Source organism: Protopterus annectens, chromosome 11.part0 (assembly GCF_019279795.1).
Source record: "Protopterus annectens isolate FY-2018-M chromosome 11.part0, PAN1.0, whole genome shotgun sequence".
Lineage (NCBI taxonomy): Eukaryota > Metazoa > Chordata > Ceratodontiformes > Protopteridae > Protopterus > Protopterus annectens.
In genome coordinates this window covers 265,678,351-265,698,418 of record NC_056745.1, presented here as the reverse complement: position 1 = coordinate 265,698,418, position 20,068 = coordinate 265,678,351, and the positions used below count along the sequence as shown (strand labels likewise).

General features: G+C 40.0%; 1 protein-coding gene across 6 annotated transcripts in view; it reads left to right on the top strand.

Moving 5' to 3' along the window:
* Positions 1 to 20,068, top strand: part of FGFR1OP2 (FGFR1 oncogene partner 2) — a 196,595-nt gene that overhangs the window by 74,970 nt on the left and 101,557 nt on the right. Inside the window, exon 3 of one of the 6 annotated variants that reach the window (XM_044087732.1) lies at positions 7,771 to 7,858. The exons of 4 other annotated variants lie outside the window; for them this stretch is intronic. Coding sequence is in view for 1 of the 2 variants with exons in the window: in XM_044087729.1 (XP_043943664.1) it covers positions 7,999 to 8,047 (49 nt within the window). In the remaining variant the exon portion in view is untranslated. Of the gene's footprint in view, positions 1 to 7,770; positions 7,859 to 7,922; positions 8,048 to 20,068 lie in introns of those variants that run through there. One more of the 6 variants, XM_044087729.1, reaches the window with a different exon arrangement.

The following is a 20,068-nucleotide window of genomic DNA, read 5'->3' as shown; positions in this document are numbered from 1 at the left end:
TTCAGCCAGAAGAGTCTCAGAGCTTCAGACACTAATGGCAGTGGAACCATTCCTCATTTTCCATCAAGAGTTTCTCTACGAACTAATCCTTCCTTCATGCCTAAGGTGGTATCTAGTGTGGCTTTAAATCAAACCATCCACTTACCCACCTTTTTTCCAAACCCACAGAACAAAGGAGAAAGACTCCTGCATTCCTTGGACATTCGCAGGCAACTTCGTTACTACTTGGATAAAACTAAGGTTTTCAGAAAATCTGACCAGCTCTTTATATCCTATGCTACAGCTTTGCAAGGGAAGGCTATATCAAAACAAACCATTTCCAAATGGATAGGACATTGCATTCGCTTTTGCTATACCCATCATGGAAAACCAGTTCCTGCTACCATAAGGCCCTACTCTACCAGGGCAACAGCTACATCTACAGCCTTCCTCAGGGGGGTCCCAACCAAGGAGATTTTGGAAGCTGCAACTTGGAGTTCAGTACACACCTTCACCAAACACTACCACTTACCACTTTACTCTAAGACTAGAGCTGGCTTCGCCACTGCAGTTCTGCAGGGCCTTCTAGCCCCCTCTAACCCTCTTTGACTCCTCCTCCCATCCTTAGCTTTGGGATTCTACCCAAGTGTGATGACTGCAGCAGGGTAACACGGTGAACATAGTACAGTTTTGTACCTACCATAAATGTAGATGTTCGAGTGTACACCCTGCTGCAGTCCAGGTTACCCTCCCTCCATCCCCTCTGATCTAACTGGCTAAATCTTTACAATACTTTCCTGATGTATTTGCTTATAGCTGGAGGGATGTTGTGTTTGTGCTAAATTTCTTAAATTGGTACTAATTACTGACCTCCATTTTGGGGGCACCTGACATCTGGGGCAAGAAAAACTGAAGAAAATGGCATCGGATGCATTATATATACCTCTGGTGCACTGACGACAGGGAAGAAGCGACAGCAACTGATGCCGGACCAAGACTTTGGAATTCAGGCCGACTACGGGACCGCCTGACGACAAGTTAACCCAAGTGTGATGACTGCAGCAGGGTGTACACTCGAACATCTACATTTATGGTAGGTACAAAACTGTACTTTACCCAGAAAAGACTGCTCCTGGCGTCCTATCCTGGACCTCTCTATTCTAAACACCTTTTTGGTAATTCCCAAATTCAGAATGCTAACACTTCAACAGCTGCTTCTTATGATAGGCAAAGATGCCTGGCTGGCAACTTTAGACTTGAAGGAAGCTTACCTGGACATTCCAATAAGGGAATCTTGCAGGAAATACCTACGCTTCAGGACAGGCTCCATGCACTATCAGTTCTCTGCACTTCACTTTTGCTTATCTACTGCACCTAGGATATTCACAAAGTGTCTAGCTTCAGCCATTGCATTTTGCAGGCAGAGAAATATTCAAATATACCCATACTTGGACAATTGTCTGATTCAGGCAGAATGCCAGGGCTTGCTATTAAAACATCTGGCATTCATAAAGAAACCTCTAACCTCACTGGAGTATACCATAAACGAAAAGAAATCTCCCCTAGTACCCAGCCAACAGATTGTATTCCTGGGAGCAAGCTTGAACACTGCTTCCCAGATGGCTTTCCTCAATCCAGGGAAACAAATTTATTTGACAGCTTACTTCAAATTGCTGGCCACAAAGACCCAGCTATCTGCAAGGAAAATTCTGAAAGCCCTGGGGTTCATGGCCTCTTGCATTCTACTAATTCCATATGCAAGACTGCAAATGAGGAAACTACAATGGTATCTAAAAAGCCTATGATGCCAACATTCTCAGGACCTGGAATCAATGATTCCTATTATTCCTTGTATAACGACAGAGTTCATTTGGTGGGCAGAGGCCTGCCACCACAACAAGGGGCTCCCCTTCACTCTACCTCCTGCCGCCCAAACCCTAACAGATGCATCAGACTATTCATGGGGGCTTACTTGGCAGGGCAAGTGCATTCAGGGCAAATGGAACCAGAGTCAGATGCACCTGCATATCGACCAAAAAGAGATGTTAGCTGTACAGAATTCCCTGACAGCCTTTAAAGATCACATTCTTCCAGGGCAATTATTAGTAAAGACAGACAACACCACAGTTATGTGGTACATACACTCGTACCCTCTTTGCAGACTAGCCATGGCTCTGTGGAACACAGCCTTGAGCTACCAAGTGCACCTATAAGCTCAGTTCCTGCCAGGCAAACTAAATTCACTGGCAGATGACCTAAGCAGAAATCTCATGGACCCACACGAATGGAAACTGGAACCAAAAATATTCAACCTATTGAACAAATGGGGACTCCAGAGATGGACCTATTTGCCTCCTCTCAGAACTACAATTGGACAAATTCTGCACAAGGACTTCCCACAATCAAGCTTGGAAAGTGGATGCCCTGTCCTTTACTTGGGAAAGCCTCTCTGTTTGTTTATTCCTTTCCCCTCTGCTTCTCCTCTCGAAGGTGCTACTAAAAATCAAACCGGTCAAGCCAAGGACAGTATTGATTGCACCAGACTGGCCACGCCAGCACTGGTGTACTCCCTTTGGCGCAGTATGACACTGCTGGAACCATGGCACCTACCTCAGACACCTTCCCTGCTGTCCCAGCAGACTGGCGAAATTGTGCGCACTCAGCTTCAAACCCTGAACCTTGCAGCCTGGCTAATTCCTTGAGCTCTCCAATAGCATCCCTCAGTAAGCAGGTGCTAGATGTCATTTTGGAGGCAAGGAGGCTTAGTACTAGAAAATCCTATGTTCCTGGAGCCAGACTCTGGGGATGGACACAAATGTGCCTAGCTTTTACCGCATATTCTTCAGTATTTAACAGAAGTGCTGCACAAGGGCCTATCCTTCTCTTCTATTAAAATCCATGCCTCTGCCATTTCAGCACACTATAATACTGAACCACCCCTCTTCTCAAGCAATTCCTCAGAGGGGCCAAAAATTTAAGACCCCCAGGCAAGCCCCCTACTCCAGCCTGAGACCTTAATTTTGTATTGGAAAAGCTCACTCTCCCTCAACTTGAACCAGCTGCAACTGCAGAGTTGAAATTCCTTTCCTGGAAAACGGCCTTCCTTGTAGCAATCACTTCAGCAAGAAGAGTGTCTGTCTGAATTACAGGCCCTCATGGCAGTGGAGCCCTTCATTATCTTCCATGCAGACAGGGTTTCCCTCAGGACCAATCCTTCCTTTATGCCCAAGGTGGTGTCTAGTGTGGCCCTAAATCAGTCTATTCATTTGCCTACCTTTTGCCCTAATCCACAAAACAAAGAGAATGAATACTGCACTCTTTGGATGTGCACAGACAGCTTAGATTTTATTTGGACAGGACTAAGCCTCTCAGAAAATCTGAACAGCTGCTAGTTGGCTTTGCTGCAGGGGCAGAGGGTAAGGCCATTTCAAAGCAAACTATTTCTAAATGGATAACCCATTGCATTAATTTCTGCTATAAGCACCATGGAAAACCTACCCCACAGGGTACAAGACCACATTCCACCAGGGCTGCATCTACCTCTACAGCCTTTCTCAAAGGGACATCCTAGAAGCTTTTACCTACAGCTCTGTACATACCTTCACCAAGCATTACCACATGCCTGTTTTTTCTAAATCCAGAGCTGGTTTTGCCACTGCAGTCTTGCAGGGTTTAATAGCTGGCCGTAATACTCTCTAACTTCCTCCTCCCTTCCTTAACTTTGGGAATCAACCCAAATGTAATGACTGCAACAGTGAAACACTAAGAACATAGTACAGTTTTGTACACTTACGATAAATGTAGATGTTAGAGTGTATTGACTGTTGCAGTCCTGGTTACCCACCTTCCAGCCCCCTGACTTTTATTGGCTCTACCTATCCTCTTTGTTTTAAGCTTTCTGGTGTATTTGCTTTTTGTTGGAGGTGTAACATAGAATGTATTGCTTCTCATTGTGGGGGCACCTGACATCTGGGGCAAGAAAAAACTGATGTAATGGTGCCGGCTGCATGTTTTATACCCTTGACTTTCTGGACGAGAGAGCATCCGATGCAGGAATCCAAGACTTTGATATTCATGCCGGCTGAGGGCTACCTGCAGGCAGATAAACCAAATGTAATGACTGCAACAGTGAATACTCTCCAACATCTATATTTATGGTAAGTGTACACAACTGTACTTTAACACCTCTGCAGTAGTGTATATGGGGGGGGCTGTCAGTTCCTCTTGGATTACAAAAGAAAACCCCGAACAAAGGCCTGCAATTTAGCTACTTTTCTGTCTGTAGCTTGGTAACTTCTGAGTATAGTGCAAAACATATAAATGAGGGTGATTAGAGACAGAAAAGAAGCCGTCCTTTTACAGAAGGTATAGAAAATGACAGTGAATCAAACAAATCCCATTATATGTCACTGGCATGGGAATTCGAAGTTACTTATGTCTGGCATGAATCATACAAAGCATGGGAATTCGAAGTTACTTATGTCTGGCATGAGTCATAAAAAGCATTGTGTGTAAGAGAAAGGGTTGAGGAACAATATGACGTTGGTGATCAAGAAAAGGAGGAGGAGTGTGAAAGCAGTGCCAAGGATTAAATGGTGGAAGTTAAAAAAGGGTGATTGTGAAGTGGAGTTTAGGGAAGTGTTAAGACAGGCACTGGGAGGCAGTGGAGAGTTACCGAATAGAACTAGTAAGGGAGACTGCTAGAAAGGTGCTTGGTGTGACATCTAGGACAGCAGCACTACATTTTGGAGAAGCATTTATGAAGACCTTGTTGAACATAAGAAAGATAGCAAATGTACCGAATAATTAAAGTAAAAGTTAAGAAACTCCAGTGTAAAGGATATGAAATGGGATGAAGTAACATCCAGAGATACTAAATTAAACAAATGCTCCTAGCTGGACAATCCTTAGTCCAAATTCTTTATCTAATTTTTGTTAATCATAAAATCTTTAAACAAAGATTTAGGCCAAACAGACACTGACCTGGTTAACAACAGGAAAAATGATGCTCCTCCTTAAGAGTCAACCTGTAAGTCATCCGCAGAACATTGACCAGTAACTTACATTTCAAAAATATATAAATTATGTACTGGAATTAATGCAGATAGTGTTTATAGACATCTAGAAAAAAAGTTTAGTTGTGGCAGTAGAAGAAAAAGATAAATTTAAGGAAGTCATATGAGACAACCACAAGGCATTCAATAGTTATGTCAAGAATCTAAATGGCAATGCTCAGATCTGCTCTGAGCTACAACAGAAAGGCATTAAATGTACTGATTGATTTAGTGCCAACTTTACCCCTTAAAGGGCCCATTTCAATACCAAAAGATTGCCAAATTCTGGTAATCACGGCCACACAGGTGGAAACCACACTCTCCAAATCTAAGAATACAGCATCCATGGGACCAGATGACATCCAGGGCTGTGTACTACATGAACTACAAAATGAACTGGCACCTCACTTAAGTGTCATGTTTAATCATAGCCTCACCTCAGGCTTCGTGCCCACTCCACAAGGGAGGATCCACCTTGGATCCTGGGAACTACCGTTCCATCAGTCTGATGAGCCTGATCTGCAAGGGCATGGAACACATCGTCATGGAACTTATAAACAAAGACACTGGCAACCTTCAAACCTGGACCCTACCCAGTTTGGGTTCGTGAAGGGCCAATTTTGTGTCCTGAACCTGATTGACTTCTTCGAATCAGTCTCCAGAGCTGTGGATGAGGGTAAGGTGGTCCACACAGCCTATCTGGACCTCGCCAAGGCCTTCGACACTGTCCCCCACTCTGGAATCATAGATAAACTTACTAAGTTGGACATAAATCCCTACATCATTCGATGGGTTGCCAACTGGATTACTAACAGAACCCAGACTGTAAAAGTAGCCGACTCCAAATCCTGCTCCAGACAAGTGGAGTACTTCAGGGTTCAGTCCTGGGACCGCTCTTGTGTGGCTTCTACTTTTCTGAAGTACAGGCCAACACTAAGGGACTCTGGCTAACAAAGTTTGCAGATGACTGCAAACTGGGAGCCATTATTGAATCCCCAAATTATGTGGTTATTCTACAAAAGGGCCTTACAGAAACAGATGCTTGGTGCCAGAGCCATGGGCTCAAGCTTAATGCCAAGAAATGTGTAGTTATCCCCTTTGGAAAAAAACCTGTACCCATGAATTGCCACATAGGTGGCAGTACACTAAACATCAAAAGTGTGATGAGAGACTTAGGGATACAGGTGGACAGTGGTCTCACCTTCGATAACCACATCGCCACAACAGTTAGGAAATCCTTCTATGTGGCACACCTCATCACTAAGGGCTTTTCATCCAGAAAAAAGGAGGTCATTGTCCCACTGTATTCATCACTCATTAGACCCATTATAGAGTATAACGCCCAGTTTGGTATGTACTTCACAAGAAATCTGCAACAGCTGGAAAGGCCGCAGAAATACCTCACTAAAAGAATCACAGGTCTAAAGCAGATGCCATATGCTGACCATCTTCAAAACTCCAGCTATACTCTGTGGCATATCGTCTATTCAGAGGCGATCTCTGCTTAACATACAAGGCCACGTCAAACCCCGAGCTGTTAGACATGCTCCACTTAAAGAAATCCCAATCCCTCAGAGCCACACTCTCCAGGGATTTAAACCTTGTCATCACAATGAACAAAACATGCTGGAGGGATAGGCTCCTGACCCACAGATTCCCCATACTCTGGAATAGACTGCCCATACATGTCAAGCAGAGTGCCTCCTTGGCCCTCTTCAAAAGGAACCTTGATGGTTGGATGGGAGATAGGAAATTCACCCCGGGGATCATGTCAGTTGCCATGCTAGACAGGGGTCCAGGGAAGTAAATATTGTGGGAAGAAATATCCAGGGAATTGTTATGGCTAGGCTTGTATAGGCCTTGGGGCCGATAGCCTAGTACCATCATATGAACCTATAATAAGATCAAGTTGATGCATCAAGCTCCATTGGTAGCCATGTTGTCAAAACAGGCTAAAATTACAAATAAAGCACTTGGAGTGATTTTGAGGTGTTAAACTAGGTTAGCAAACAAGGACAGAGTGAAAAAAAACCCAGATTTGTTTTTTAGTTCTAGGGTGGAGTTTTCCTTTAAGCATTTGATTGCAGTCCAAACACCTTTGTTAACTGCACTTAATGATCTGTATATGCTGCACTAATGGCATCTGGCTTCCAAGTAAGAAAAGACTTGAGCAGGAGTACATAACTGGTGTTGGGTACCTGTCAATTATCTCCACATGAACAAGGGCCCCCATTCAGCAGCTGCAGATTTCTCCAGCTCCTACGTTTGTTTTGGAGCTTTGTGGATGTCTGCATAGCTGTGGGACGTGACATACCTCTCTGTGTGATTACAAACTATTTGCCTTTTGTTTTGGTTTTTTTTGTTTGTTTTTTTAACTTGCCTGTAAGCTGCACTCAGTCAGGTCCACTTCAGTGAAGCAAGAGACTTGATTGGCTGTAGCAGCCAGGGAAGTCAGTAATCACATTTAGCCAGCTCTAAGGAGTGAGTTTTCAGCCACATGATTTTGGGTGGTTATAACCAGACTGAATAGTGTTCAGTTTCCTGAAAGAAATGGTGCTCAAGCTGTCTAGCTTAGAAAAGACCACCAGTAGTAATAGAAATAGCTGCCTCCTCATAAAGGAACTGTTATGCATGGTTTGCATACCATAAGAACCTGAAAAAACATTTGCTTCTCTCTGATGAGCTTACTACAATGGATTGTTTTTCAAGAACTACATTTTCTTGTTTCTCACTACAGCTTCTGCCATCAACCACATCCTGGATCCTTTTCCCAACATCTGTCCATTTACCCCATCAAGACAAGACTGAAGTGGTGAATCCTCAGTGTGAGTGTGCAGAGAAGAGATCAGAATATGGTATGGTCTTGATGGCTGTGTAAGGCTTCTTTTGCATGCCCTACACTGTCCCACTCTCAAATCTCAATGTGCATTTCGTGAAAGAAATTTGAGTGCAACAGGATACACTGATGCAAACAGAAGTTCTACAAAATTCTCATGCAAAGTTCAGATTTCATGGTAGTATTAAAGCTCTTCATCATTTTTTTTTTTTTTTTTTTGGCCATAGAAGGAGGACATGTTCTAACTTTGTGGGACCTGACCTAGGTTCTCTACCTCTCAATCCCTCAGCACAATAAAGCTGCACAAAGGTGAAAATGGGGGGGAACAAAGACCCCAAAATGGGGATAGATTTTAAATATTGCTTTTATAAACTTAGAACGCTGCTAGAATAGCAGGATTTGTGTTGGCATGCATTTTTCTGAAGGATATGAAATCTGAAACTCAAATGTATTTCATTACTTGATGACTTTAGTCTTCAATGACCTGGATATCCAGCATCACCTGAAACGAGAGAGGAAAAAAAAGAGAAAAAAGGGAGGGGACAAGACCAAATAAAAAATGTAGTTTAGTATTGAGCAGTATACTTTACCATGAGTAACTACTGAAAAAATACTCAAAATGTATGTATACCTGTATATATGTGTACACACACACACACACACACACACACACACACACACACACACACACACACACACACACACACACACACACACACACACGTAGGTATTAATAGATTTATATGTTTGTTTTTTTCCCCCACTTACCATGCAGGAAAGGGTGGTAGAGTGAGCTAGTGTGCCAGGTATGGGAACCTTGTACACTGCCAGGATGCTGGGAAGACATATTGGTGATTCACCCCCATGCATCACACACTACCTGGCAGTTGATGGACTGATATCCCTTCCTGCTGTTGTACTCCTCCCTCCTGGACCAGGTGGGACCCTAATTGCAACATGGTTGCAATCTATCATACCAAGCACCTCAGGGAAATGTGCCATCCAGTAAAAGGCATATACAGGTTCATAGGACGTTACCAGGGTAATAACCCTAGGACCTGTAGAAGCCTAGCCGTGTAAAAACCTGAATACCCACAGTCATTGTCAGCAGAGCGATACCATGATCAGTAATGACTGCCCCTGTTCATGAGGGATATAGTTGCCACCCCTTGGATGAAGTTTTGTTGTCACAGGTCAGGTTGCGATCTCTGGAGTGAGTTATTCTTGTCCCATTTATTTTGCAAATGTGCAGCAATTCCATTAGAGTAGGTTCCCAAGTCTGCTCTGTAGGCCAGGCACAGTTCTCCTGTCAGTAGTCTGTATGATACAGAATACAGTGACACAGCTTTAAGTCTTTCCATGTATGTCATGTTTTGGATGCCCTGGATTCTTTTGGTAAGAAACCTCTGTGGTCTCTCCAGTTGCAGGTATCTGGTGAGGTACATACAGAAGGGAGCATTGTACTCAATGTTTTGATAAGAGTCAAGTACAGAGGTGTACAAAGAAGGTTACTGTAGCTTGCATAGGGGCAGTGAGCTGTTTAGAATCAACAAAGTAGAGTACGTTATTGTAATCATTATTTATTTATTTTCACTTTCCTCACAATTACACAACAGACATATGTACAGGTTGCTGCTTTTGGGGGTTGAGGTAGAGACTGAGGAGGCATGCTAGGGGTGTGTATGTCAGCAGTTACTTGAACTATGTGACAGTGACAGTTTAAACTTCTGCTTTCATCCCAGTCTAACACCAGAGTCAGTGACTATCTTTTCTTTTTTTTGTTTTGTTTTGATAGGCATGCAGTGTTTCCAGACAAGACCTGTGTATCTTCACAGCATTTATCTTGTTAGTTTATTGTGTGCTACTATTTTGTCCGCTTTGAACATTAAGCCTCGGACATAACTTAAGTATTCCTTGAAAAAAAAGAAGACTGATTCTTTTCTTACTCATGATTTCTGTTCTGTCCACCATTTGATTAAAAGGTTGGGAAATGCTCCAACACCTATGGCTACTGGGGGGCACTAGCTTAATTCACTTATTTCCTAAACGATTATTACTGTACTGTCTTGATCAGGGAAGGTGTGTTGAAAGGATGCAAGAAAAACAAAGGCTGAACGACAAAATGAATTTCTTAATCATAATTTCTGTTCAAGCCTTCATTGGATGAAAAGGTTGTGTGAAAAGAAAAAAAAACTTATTTCTCATCAAAGCATATAGGAGAAAAAAATAGTGTGTGTGGTATGGAGAGCACTGGAGGATGTATATGTGTGTGTTTGGGGGGGGGGGGGCCTGCTAAGGTGCATTTCAACCAAGTCCAGCCCGTTACACACAGTTGTAATGATTAATTGTTGCAACTAAAAAATGCTTGTAACTGTAAATGTCTTTGGGAGTTGGGCCAACACAGTGTTGTACATAGGCCTGTTGTAATGCAAGAGCATTGTAGCTACAGGTCAGTCTGTGCATGTTACTTATAAAAGTTTGCAGCATGAGCTAAAATGTTGTTTAGGAGAGGTGGCAGTGGCAGGGTGATAGCAAATGTCAAGTTGGGGCCCCTAAGCACTTCAAACTGTCAACACCAGCCCTGCTGGAGTGGTTAATGTGCAATTTGTATACATTTGTCTTCTTATCTGGTAGAATGTTCATGATGTGTAGCTGCAGTCACTGGGGCCCCTCAACCACAGCAGGCTACCTTATTTTGATGGTTTTTACCTGGTCAAACCAACAAAAGCTAGTACAGTGATTGTTTACTCATAAGTGAGAAACTTTATTTTAACAGTGGTAGAATGAAGAATCCTAAAGATTGGCACCTACTAATACTTCAAAGTTCACAAAGATATCTGTGGTTTTAGTGACAAATGTAGCTATGTGGGCATCTGTTTAGTCCTGCTACAGTCTTCATAATTTCATTACATGTTTAACAAAGTCAAGAGAGCTATGTCCGTGGTAAAAGGCTGGTGGGCATTTTCACCTCTAAAACTGATGTGCATACTCTTATTTGTTAGTGATATCCTATTTATTTACGCTGATCTCCCTTGGACACAATCACATCACACTAAAGTGATTTTTGAACAAAATTGGAACAGTCACTTTCCTGACTGACTTTCAGTTTTCCGGACAGAATGGAAGTAATGGGCATGGAACCTGTGTACTAGTTGTGACTGGGGGCCTACGTAACTTAACACTCAGTTGAATCCACTGACTCTGCTGAGGCCCCATTGTCTGCTAAGCAAGCCAAGGTCTCCTGATTCTGTTAATCTTGCTAAGGACATTGGACTTTTCAGTGGGTCTTCTGATTTAATTTTGCCTGGATTTCTCTGACTCTCTTAATCTGGTCTGGACCTCCAATTCCAATTCATTCTGCTAAGGGTCCGACATTTTTGTTAATAATGCTGGACTCCGCAGTTTTTTAATCTTGTTTAATGTAGTGATAGTGGGTAGTGGTAATGGGGTTGTTGGATAACAAAGAGATGGTAGTTGTAGATGTAGAGCTGATGTGATTCTACAGTATATTGTGATACCTTTTCCCTGATGGGATTGGCCTGTAGACTAGAAACCGGCTGGGAACCCCAAAAATGTCACCATTGACCTTGCTTTGACTGTTTGTGAGTTGGTATTTATTATAATTTAAATAGCGAGTTACCTGACAGATTCAGCAGTCAGTATAATTCAGCACTTTTTTCCCCCAGACCATAGTTTGCATTTTCTTTTCTAGGTGATTTAAGCTGTAGCTCTCATCTACAGATGCCAGGCAGGATTTATGTTCCTTCTCAGAAATTATACTACTATGTTCAGAACCATCTTTCTGGAACACTTGCGTAGCTTGCTTCAACAGCAAGACTGGAATAGCAAGAATTAGAAGGAAGTGAGGAAAAGGAACCACTTGATTGTGAGAGTCCTGTCTTAACTTTCTGTCAAAAACTTTGTGTAACTGTATCAGTACACTTTTGAAAAGAAAACACTTATCAGAGGTATACAAAGTAGGTCCTTCAGCTTGTCCTAACACAATTGATGAAAACCTGCCTTGAGCTGCTGCATTGGTTTTGATAAAAAATAAATGAAAGTAACCATTTATGAAAACTGTCCTCCTGTGTCAGTATTTTCCGCCAGAAGGATGTCAGGCCTTTAGTCCTGTAGGTTTTCAGAATTTTCGGCTGTTTTTCTTTTAATGTGGAGTGGCTCTTTCTGTTCTGCTTTCATTGATGTTTTAACAAGAGGGTTAAGCTAACTTCCTTTTATCTTTACCCACATAATGCAAGTGAGTATGTATTCGTTAGAATGGCATAGAAAGGAATGTGACACCTTTTATTGTGTTTTAAGGATTTCAGAAATTTTGGAACATTTTTCCCTTCCACATCGCAGTTTGGGAGCTGCAGTAAAAAGCGTACCTTTTCCTTTGTTTCTTTACTCTACATCAAGGCTTTTTTTATGTTTAGAATGGCAGCTGTATCTGATGCATCTTTTTAAAGGGGCGTCTTTCACTTCCCTGTATGAAGCAGTGGTATTTTCTAAAAATCCACACCTTTCAAAGCTTTACAAACTGGTTGATGTTTTCAGCGCACTTGGTGGTTTTAGTTTTGTGGTTGTCCAGTGATTCTAGCTTGAGCCGCCTTCTGTTTTTTGGATACATTACTTAATGTAACAGTCAGTCAGCATGTTGACTTGGATGCTAAGACATTTATAACATAGTTGTGTGATGTGAGATGCTCACCATAACAGTTTACCTGTCATAATAGTTGACTAACTTCCTCATTTCCAGATGGTGCCTTTCTGTAGCTGTTTGCTGTTTATTGCTAGTCTTAATAAAGTGTCACATGTTGCAGTGAGAAGGTGTTTGTGAACTTTGCACTCCATCCTGTTCAGCATGTGTTCGCTGTAACAGTCCTGGATTTGTATGTTAAACTGGAAGAAGTCAAAATTGCTGAATTGTTGCGGTGACTGACGTTCAGTGGGCTAACACCTTTGCATTTGTTTTTAGCCATATATAGTGGCCGCGGTGCTGCAACGGTTAGCATTGTTGCCTCACAGCAAGAGGTTCTCTGGTTCAATTCTCTGCTGGAGCAACTTCTGCGCGGAGTCTGTATGTCCTCCCTGCGATCAAGTGAGTTTTAAAGACATGCAGGTAGATGTAGGGAGGTTGAGTGAGTTTTAAAGACATGCAGGTAGGTGTGTGTGTGTGTGTGTGTGTGTGTGTGTGTGTGTGTGTGTGTGTGTGTGTGTGTGTGTGTGTGTGTGTGTGTGTGCGCGCGCCTTCTGTGAAGGTTGGGTGCTGGGCTGGTAACTCGACACAGTAAAAACAGCACTGCCAATATGTGGACCGGTGATCCATTGTGGCGACCCCTAACCAGGAAAAGCCGAAAGACATTGCAATATGCCCATATGTTGTGTTTATCCCATTGAAATAAATGGGTGTATGGCATAATGCTAAACTTCAGGATATGGCTTTCTCAGCCGGGGGGGGGGGGGTTGGTGAAATTGGCCTTGCATGCATTATGCAGCAGCTAGTCTCATCCCCTAGGCTGTTGACATTTGACTGGATTAGTCTCTTTAGGTATGGCATATTTTCATGGGCGCCGGGCTGGCAGCTCAACACCATAAAACTCCACTGCCAATCATGATCAGACTTGTGATTTGCTGTGGCGACCCCTAACTGGGAAAAGCCGAAAGAAGAAGAAGGTATGGCATATTTTTCAGAAGAAGCTTGAGGTGGTTTGGTAGTTTGGTCTGGACACTCAGAAAATTCCCCTTCTCTTTTTGGTAAGTGCTATAAGTCTTTTACTTCCTCCTAAGCAACTCTTAATACAGACAAAGAAGACCTTGGTTTAATGCCATGTCTGAAGGATGGCAACTCAGGAATGCTGTGTATTAGTATTAGGACACAAATCTCCAGGTGCCAAAGGAGCTGACATGGGACAGTGGGCGTAAGTGACTGTTGCAGGCTTTCACATACTAAAGACAAGAAGTTGGTCTATACCACTGCAGTTCTGGACTTTACTGGAGAGAGGTGCACAATACACAGCCTGTGGGCAGAGAATGTGCACTTGTTTCCTTCACTGAGTCAGGGTGGGAGCATGCACACAATCAGGGAGAAGGTTAGTTAGGGCAGTGTTTCTGTGAATGTGCACTTTGTTGGCTGGAAGAAAGGTTAGGGTTATAAAACAGAAAATGCCTCTTAGCTCCTTGGGTGATGATCATGGCAAGTGATAGGCAATCACACTCATTTGTTTCCATTCTCCATACCTATTGACATCACCCCACCCCATAGCAAAGAATTAAAAACAAAACATGCAAGATAGAGTCCACATTGGACCGATCCTCCTGGCATCAGAATCAAGTGTGCTGCTCTTTTTGAATGTCCCATAATTGCCTTTTTCTTTGAATCTAGTCATGTCCATTATCATTTGGTTGTGCCCATAATCCGTGGGGACTTAACAGTAGTGGTTCTGTTTTTTTTTTTTTTAATTTAAAAGTTAAGTAGCAGTAGGCTATAATGAGCCTGGAGTAGATTGTGACTACAGAGGAGAGAAAGCTGCAGTCTGACTGAAAAATACAGTGAAGTATTTGCATAAAATGTAGATGGTAATCCTGTCAGACTTGAAGTCATTTGACCTTTGGTGATTTTTTTTTTTTGGTAAGGCAGGACAGAGCCATTAATTTTTATTTTTTGTATTTGCACTTATCTGCATTGCTGTTTTCACCCCCTTGGCTGTAGCATTTTCTCCACTCATCACTTTTCCCTGCTTTTTTTTTTGGTTCCCTGTTTGAGTGATTAGTTTTGATTTAGAATTGTGTGGTAGACAATGTAGTTGACTGGTACAAGTTCAGATAGCTGGTGCTTAAGCTTTTTTGTTTGCCATTGTACCGGTTTTGAATCCTGGATAAGGCTTCAAGTTTTTTTAAATATGAGTCGTGTGGACATAAGATACCTCCACAAGACAGTCAGTCACTAGGTGTGGCATGTCAGGTTTCTTTGTACCTTAAATTCAGCTTTGAGATTTGAAAAAAAAAATGACAAAAGTACTCAGAGTCTGTTAGAAGGAATGGTCTGTCCTCCCTTTCTAAGGCTTTCTCTGTGTGGGGGTCCTTCTGCCAGGTGTCTGCATTCAGTTTCTTCCCACAGACTGGTATCTCTTGCAGCATGGCCTTAGATTCATGCAAACAATGTCAAGTGCAGCTAGATTTGGGTTTCCTCCCACCCCTCCATTCTGACCCAGGCAGAGGTAATGTCACCTTCCATCATCGGCATCTAGATCTTTATTGGCTAAGGTTCTGGTGTCAGTTTCCTGAAGGTTCTCTCTTTCCCTGCAGGCTCCAACACCAACAAGGCTTATTCCTACCATGCTGGTGTTACTATCATCATTAGTGCTTTCTGTGTTGCTGCATTCCGCACTTAGTGTCTGTAGCCCATCACTTTTAAGGCCAAGAGTTCTGCTTCAGTAGAACTAGTGTTTGGCTGTAGAGGGATAAAGCCATAACAGTGGCTTAGATGGCCTGGGTTCAATTAGTGGCTCGGGCATATAAGGCTTTGGCAGGCAGGGATGAGAGAACCTATCCTGGGGAGAGGAACATTCATCTCCGTGCACTGTGAGTGGAGGTAGTGTCCATGAAAAGAGGAGTAGACCTCTGACAATTTCAGGATGGGTGTAGGGGAGGGAGAAAGGAATAAAAGGGTAGGCCATAGCAAATCCCTCCCCATCATGGATGCCCCCCCCCACCGATGTAAGTTCCACACTAGCCCTAGATCAAAAAGGTTTTGTTCCACCTACATCTTACCACGAGCTCCTGACAGCGTATGTGAAAGGTGCCATAAAGTTCTGAAAATTGACCAGTGGCAGGGTGTAGGGCCCAAATAGCTTTAGCTACTGCAACGGTGAGCTATTAAAACATTGCTGTTATATTAAGTTTATTTAGATAACTGTACTTTTTTGTACAATTCTCCATTTTCTAGACTGGATAACATCCCTGATACTGGCTTTATATAGTAGGAGACCAGCTTACCCTAAGTGCTCGTTTAGGTTACTCCCTCTGCTCAGCATACAAGGGGCTACTCTTTTTTTCTCAAATAACTTTTTATTGATTTATAAACATTACATTTAGGAGTTGTACAAAGAATAACAATTCGCTAAAACAGATTGCAACTCTTATTGGAATTAGGAAAAGAAAAAGAAAATAAATAACATATCACAATATATACAATATGTACAATAGGTAACCATAAAACAAATGATAAATTAAAGAAATTATGCATATTAATATAAAATAAAATATGAATATAAAAAAAATATGCTAATCACCAAGACCAGAAATAACCTTAGAAGCTATTAATTATTAATAATGCTTAAAACCTTCTCCAGAACTTAAAGCCATTTTTTTTGGACTCTTAATCAAATTTTTTTGAGCATCAATATATAAGTAAGCCATTTTTTGGAAAGTATCCCAATTTAATTTAGTGCGATCAAGCCAATTTTGAGTAATGTAAAGTTTTATAAGAGAACAAATAAAAATAAGTACATGAGTGTCCAATTTGGAGAGATAAAATATTGGTATATGAAGTATAGCAATTTCCCAGGACAGCGTAGATGTATGATACTCCATTCTCTGCAATCTTACTTTCAATGAAGTCCAAAGCTTATGAGAAAAATGACAATACCACAGAATATGTAAGAGGTCAGCTTGGGGAAAGGAACAACATGTGCACGATGGAGAATTACTAGCATTAAATTTGTTTAATTTATATGGAGTATGATAAGCGTTGTTGTTAATCATTAATTGCGTGTACAGTAATTTCTTGAATGGAGAAAATTCCCCGAGTATATCTGATTGCCAAAAGTTTTTGATTTTCAGTTATTTGAGAATTATGATTCAACCAGGTGTTTGAAAAAAGACAGTTCTGATCTAGTATTAAATTTTTTATCAGTTTGTAAGACTTTGATAACATTTTCACTGATGGCGATAATGTTGTAATTATCGTATTTAAATCAAGTTCTGTGGGTTTTATAAGGTCAAACTTAACCATAATGACCTCTCTTAATTGACGTAAGATTGTAGAGTATTTCCAACTAACTTTCAAAATCTTACGTAAGTCTGCTAGGGACAAGTCTTTATATTTCAAGATATCCCAGACTTTCAGATTTTTTATAAGAGGATAATTTGTTAGGTTAAATGGTATGCTATCTAATGTTATGTTAGGATTTAGATGAAGTGGTTGGAGGAGATGAAAGAACTTATCAAGATTACAGAATTTTATTAAATCCTGTAAAGCTTTAATCTTTTGTTTAAGAAAGATAGAAATTTTACTGGTGCTTTTATATTCAAATAAATAAAAGGGATGACCTCTGGATTTATGTTTTTAGATAGAATGTAATGATACCAAATCTTGACCCATAATGGGTACTGACTACCTTTATTACTATTAAAGTTAGATATGGTTAGTAGTTTATTTGCTGAAACAATTAAATAGTAAAGGTAAAAATTTGGTAATCCCAAACCACCTTTATCTTTAGTAGTTGTCAATCTAGAATAAGAGATCCTAACAGATTTAGGGAACCACAAAAATTTAGCTAACTCTTTATTAACTTTCTCAAAAAAGGACTTTGGAATTATCTGATCAGAAGAGTTGAATTGATATAAAAATTTTGGAAGAATATTCATTTTTATTATTGCGGCTTTTGATAAAAGTGATAAATTTAAATGCTCCCATCTAATCATGTCAGACATTATTGATGTCCAAACTCTACTCATGTTGTTTTGAAAGGAAGAGTGATTATTGCGTTCCATGTTAATTCCCAAATACTTCACCCCAAAAGTAAACTGAATTTGTGAATCCGAGAACAAGTATGTTTTATGAACCATATGATTTAAAGGAAAAATATGAGTTTTTGAAAGATTTATAAGATAATTTGAAGCAAGGGAGAAACGTTCAGTAGAGTTTGTTATTTTACTAAGGTCAGATATTGGAGTTTGGAAATATAATACAAGGTCATCGGCAAATGCAGAAAAAAAGAAATTTGTATTAAGAATCCTAGGGATCTTATGAAACGTGTTTTGAGTAATAAATAACAACAGTGGTTCTAAATATATATTAAAAAGAAAAGGAGACAAAGGGCAACCTTGCCTCGTACCTCTGGTAATCTTTATAGGGGAAGAAGTATAGCCATTAATATACAGTCTGGTATACATATCTTTATATAAAGTTTTTAATAAATTTGTAAAGGATATGGGGAAGTTAAAGCATGACATAGTCTGAAAAAGAAATTCCCAACATACTCTATCAAAAGCATTTGATGCATCAAGAATCGATGCATACATAGGGTTAGAATCATTTTTTATGAGGTGGATAATAAAATCCAAAGACAGGGTGTTATCCCATGCATGTCTGTGGGACATAAATCCTGATTGATCTAGAGAAATAATTGAAGGTAGAACCTGTTTTAATCTGTTGGCCATAATAGATGATAAAATCTTTTATGTCCAAATTTATTAAAGAAATGGGCCTGTAATTAGAGGGGATTGTTTTCTCTTTATTATTTTTCAAAATTAGTATAGTTTTAGATGTATTCCAATAAAGATCGGATATGTCATTAATTTTTATGTAGTTGTACACTTTAAAGAGAAAGGGAACAATTACAGACTTAAAGGATTTGAAGAATTCCGGTGTAAACCCATCTGGACCGGGAGATTTACCCGATTTAAGTCCATCAATTGAATCTGAAACTTCTTGAAAAGTAAGAGGAGCAGAAAGCACTCTTTGTTGATTTTCATTTAACTTAGGGAAACTTAAAGAGCTTAGAAAACTATTTATGTGCTTATTTACCGACGAATTGGATGAATCAGAGTATAACTCTGTATATAATAGTGTAAAAAGATGTATAATTTCCTTATCTGTGTTATATAATTTATTTTTATGCAGTAAAGATGAAATTTTAGGCCTATCGAAATTATTTTTAATTATTCTAGCTAAGGTTTTAGAAGGAACTTGAGCCCATTCTGAATATGTAGCTAGTAATCTTTGATCTACTATTGAGAGGTTGTTTTGATGCAGTAAAATTAGTTCTTTTTGACAGTCTATAATTTGCTTTTCAAGAATATGATCTTGATTCCATCTAAATTGGTTTTCGAGAGATTGGATTTTAGTCTTTAAAAACAACTTCTTTCTTATTATATTGTTTTTTAAGGTATGCGGATTTACTGATAAACATTCCTCTTAATCTCGCCTTACAAGCAGCCCATTGAATATCGTAAGGAATATCTGTTGAGTCTAGATCATTTTCCATTTCCTGAATTGTTTCTGTACACCATTTATAAACATCTTTATTTGAGAGTAAGCTGTTATTCAGTGTCCAATTGTTTTTGTTAATATTATTTACATCATTATGAGAAATGTTTATTTTTAGTAAAATTCTCGAGTGATCCGAAAAAAATCTGGGTTCAATATTAAAATCCACTATATATTTTGAAAGAGAATTAGAAACCAGAAAAAAATCCAATCTAGACCAAGAACGATAACATTTTGAGTAGTATGTATACATTTCTTTCTTATTTGAAATTTTTATAATATGTAATGGATCAATTAAATTATATTCCAAAATTAGATCTTCGAGAGCCAAAGAAGCCCGATGTTTATAAGAAGTGGAACAACTAGTGCGATCAATTTCTGGGTTTATTACGGCATTCCAATCCCTACCTACTATAATATAATGGTCCCTATAAGAAGAAAGTATATTAAATATTTTTAAGATAAAGAAATGTTGTTGACTACAAGGACCATATAAATTTAAAACTAGAAGTGGTTTATCAAGATTATAAATAGTAGCGATAAAAAAGCACCATCTACCCTCATTGTCATATTTCTCATCAGTTATATTCCCTATGAATTTTTGTTTAATAATTATAGCCACTCCCCCAGATTTAGTAGTATCCCCAGAAGCTACTATCTTCTTGATCCATTTTTTAATTTTTTTCCCTTGTCCCAATCATCCCGAGGAATATGTGTCTCTTGAATAAAGCATATATTGGCTTGTGATTTAAATATCAAATGAAATAATAAAGATTTTTTGGCTTTGTTTTGGATTCCTCTTACATTCCACGACTCAGTTATTACATTTGTCATAAGTGTAATAAATAATTGTTATTGATTTATTGAAAATATGGTGTATTATCCTTACCATACATGAAATAATATCAAAAGACAAAACAACTATTC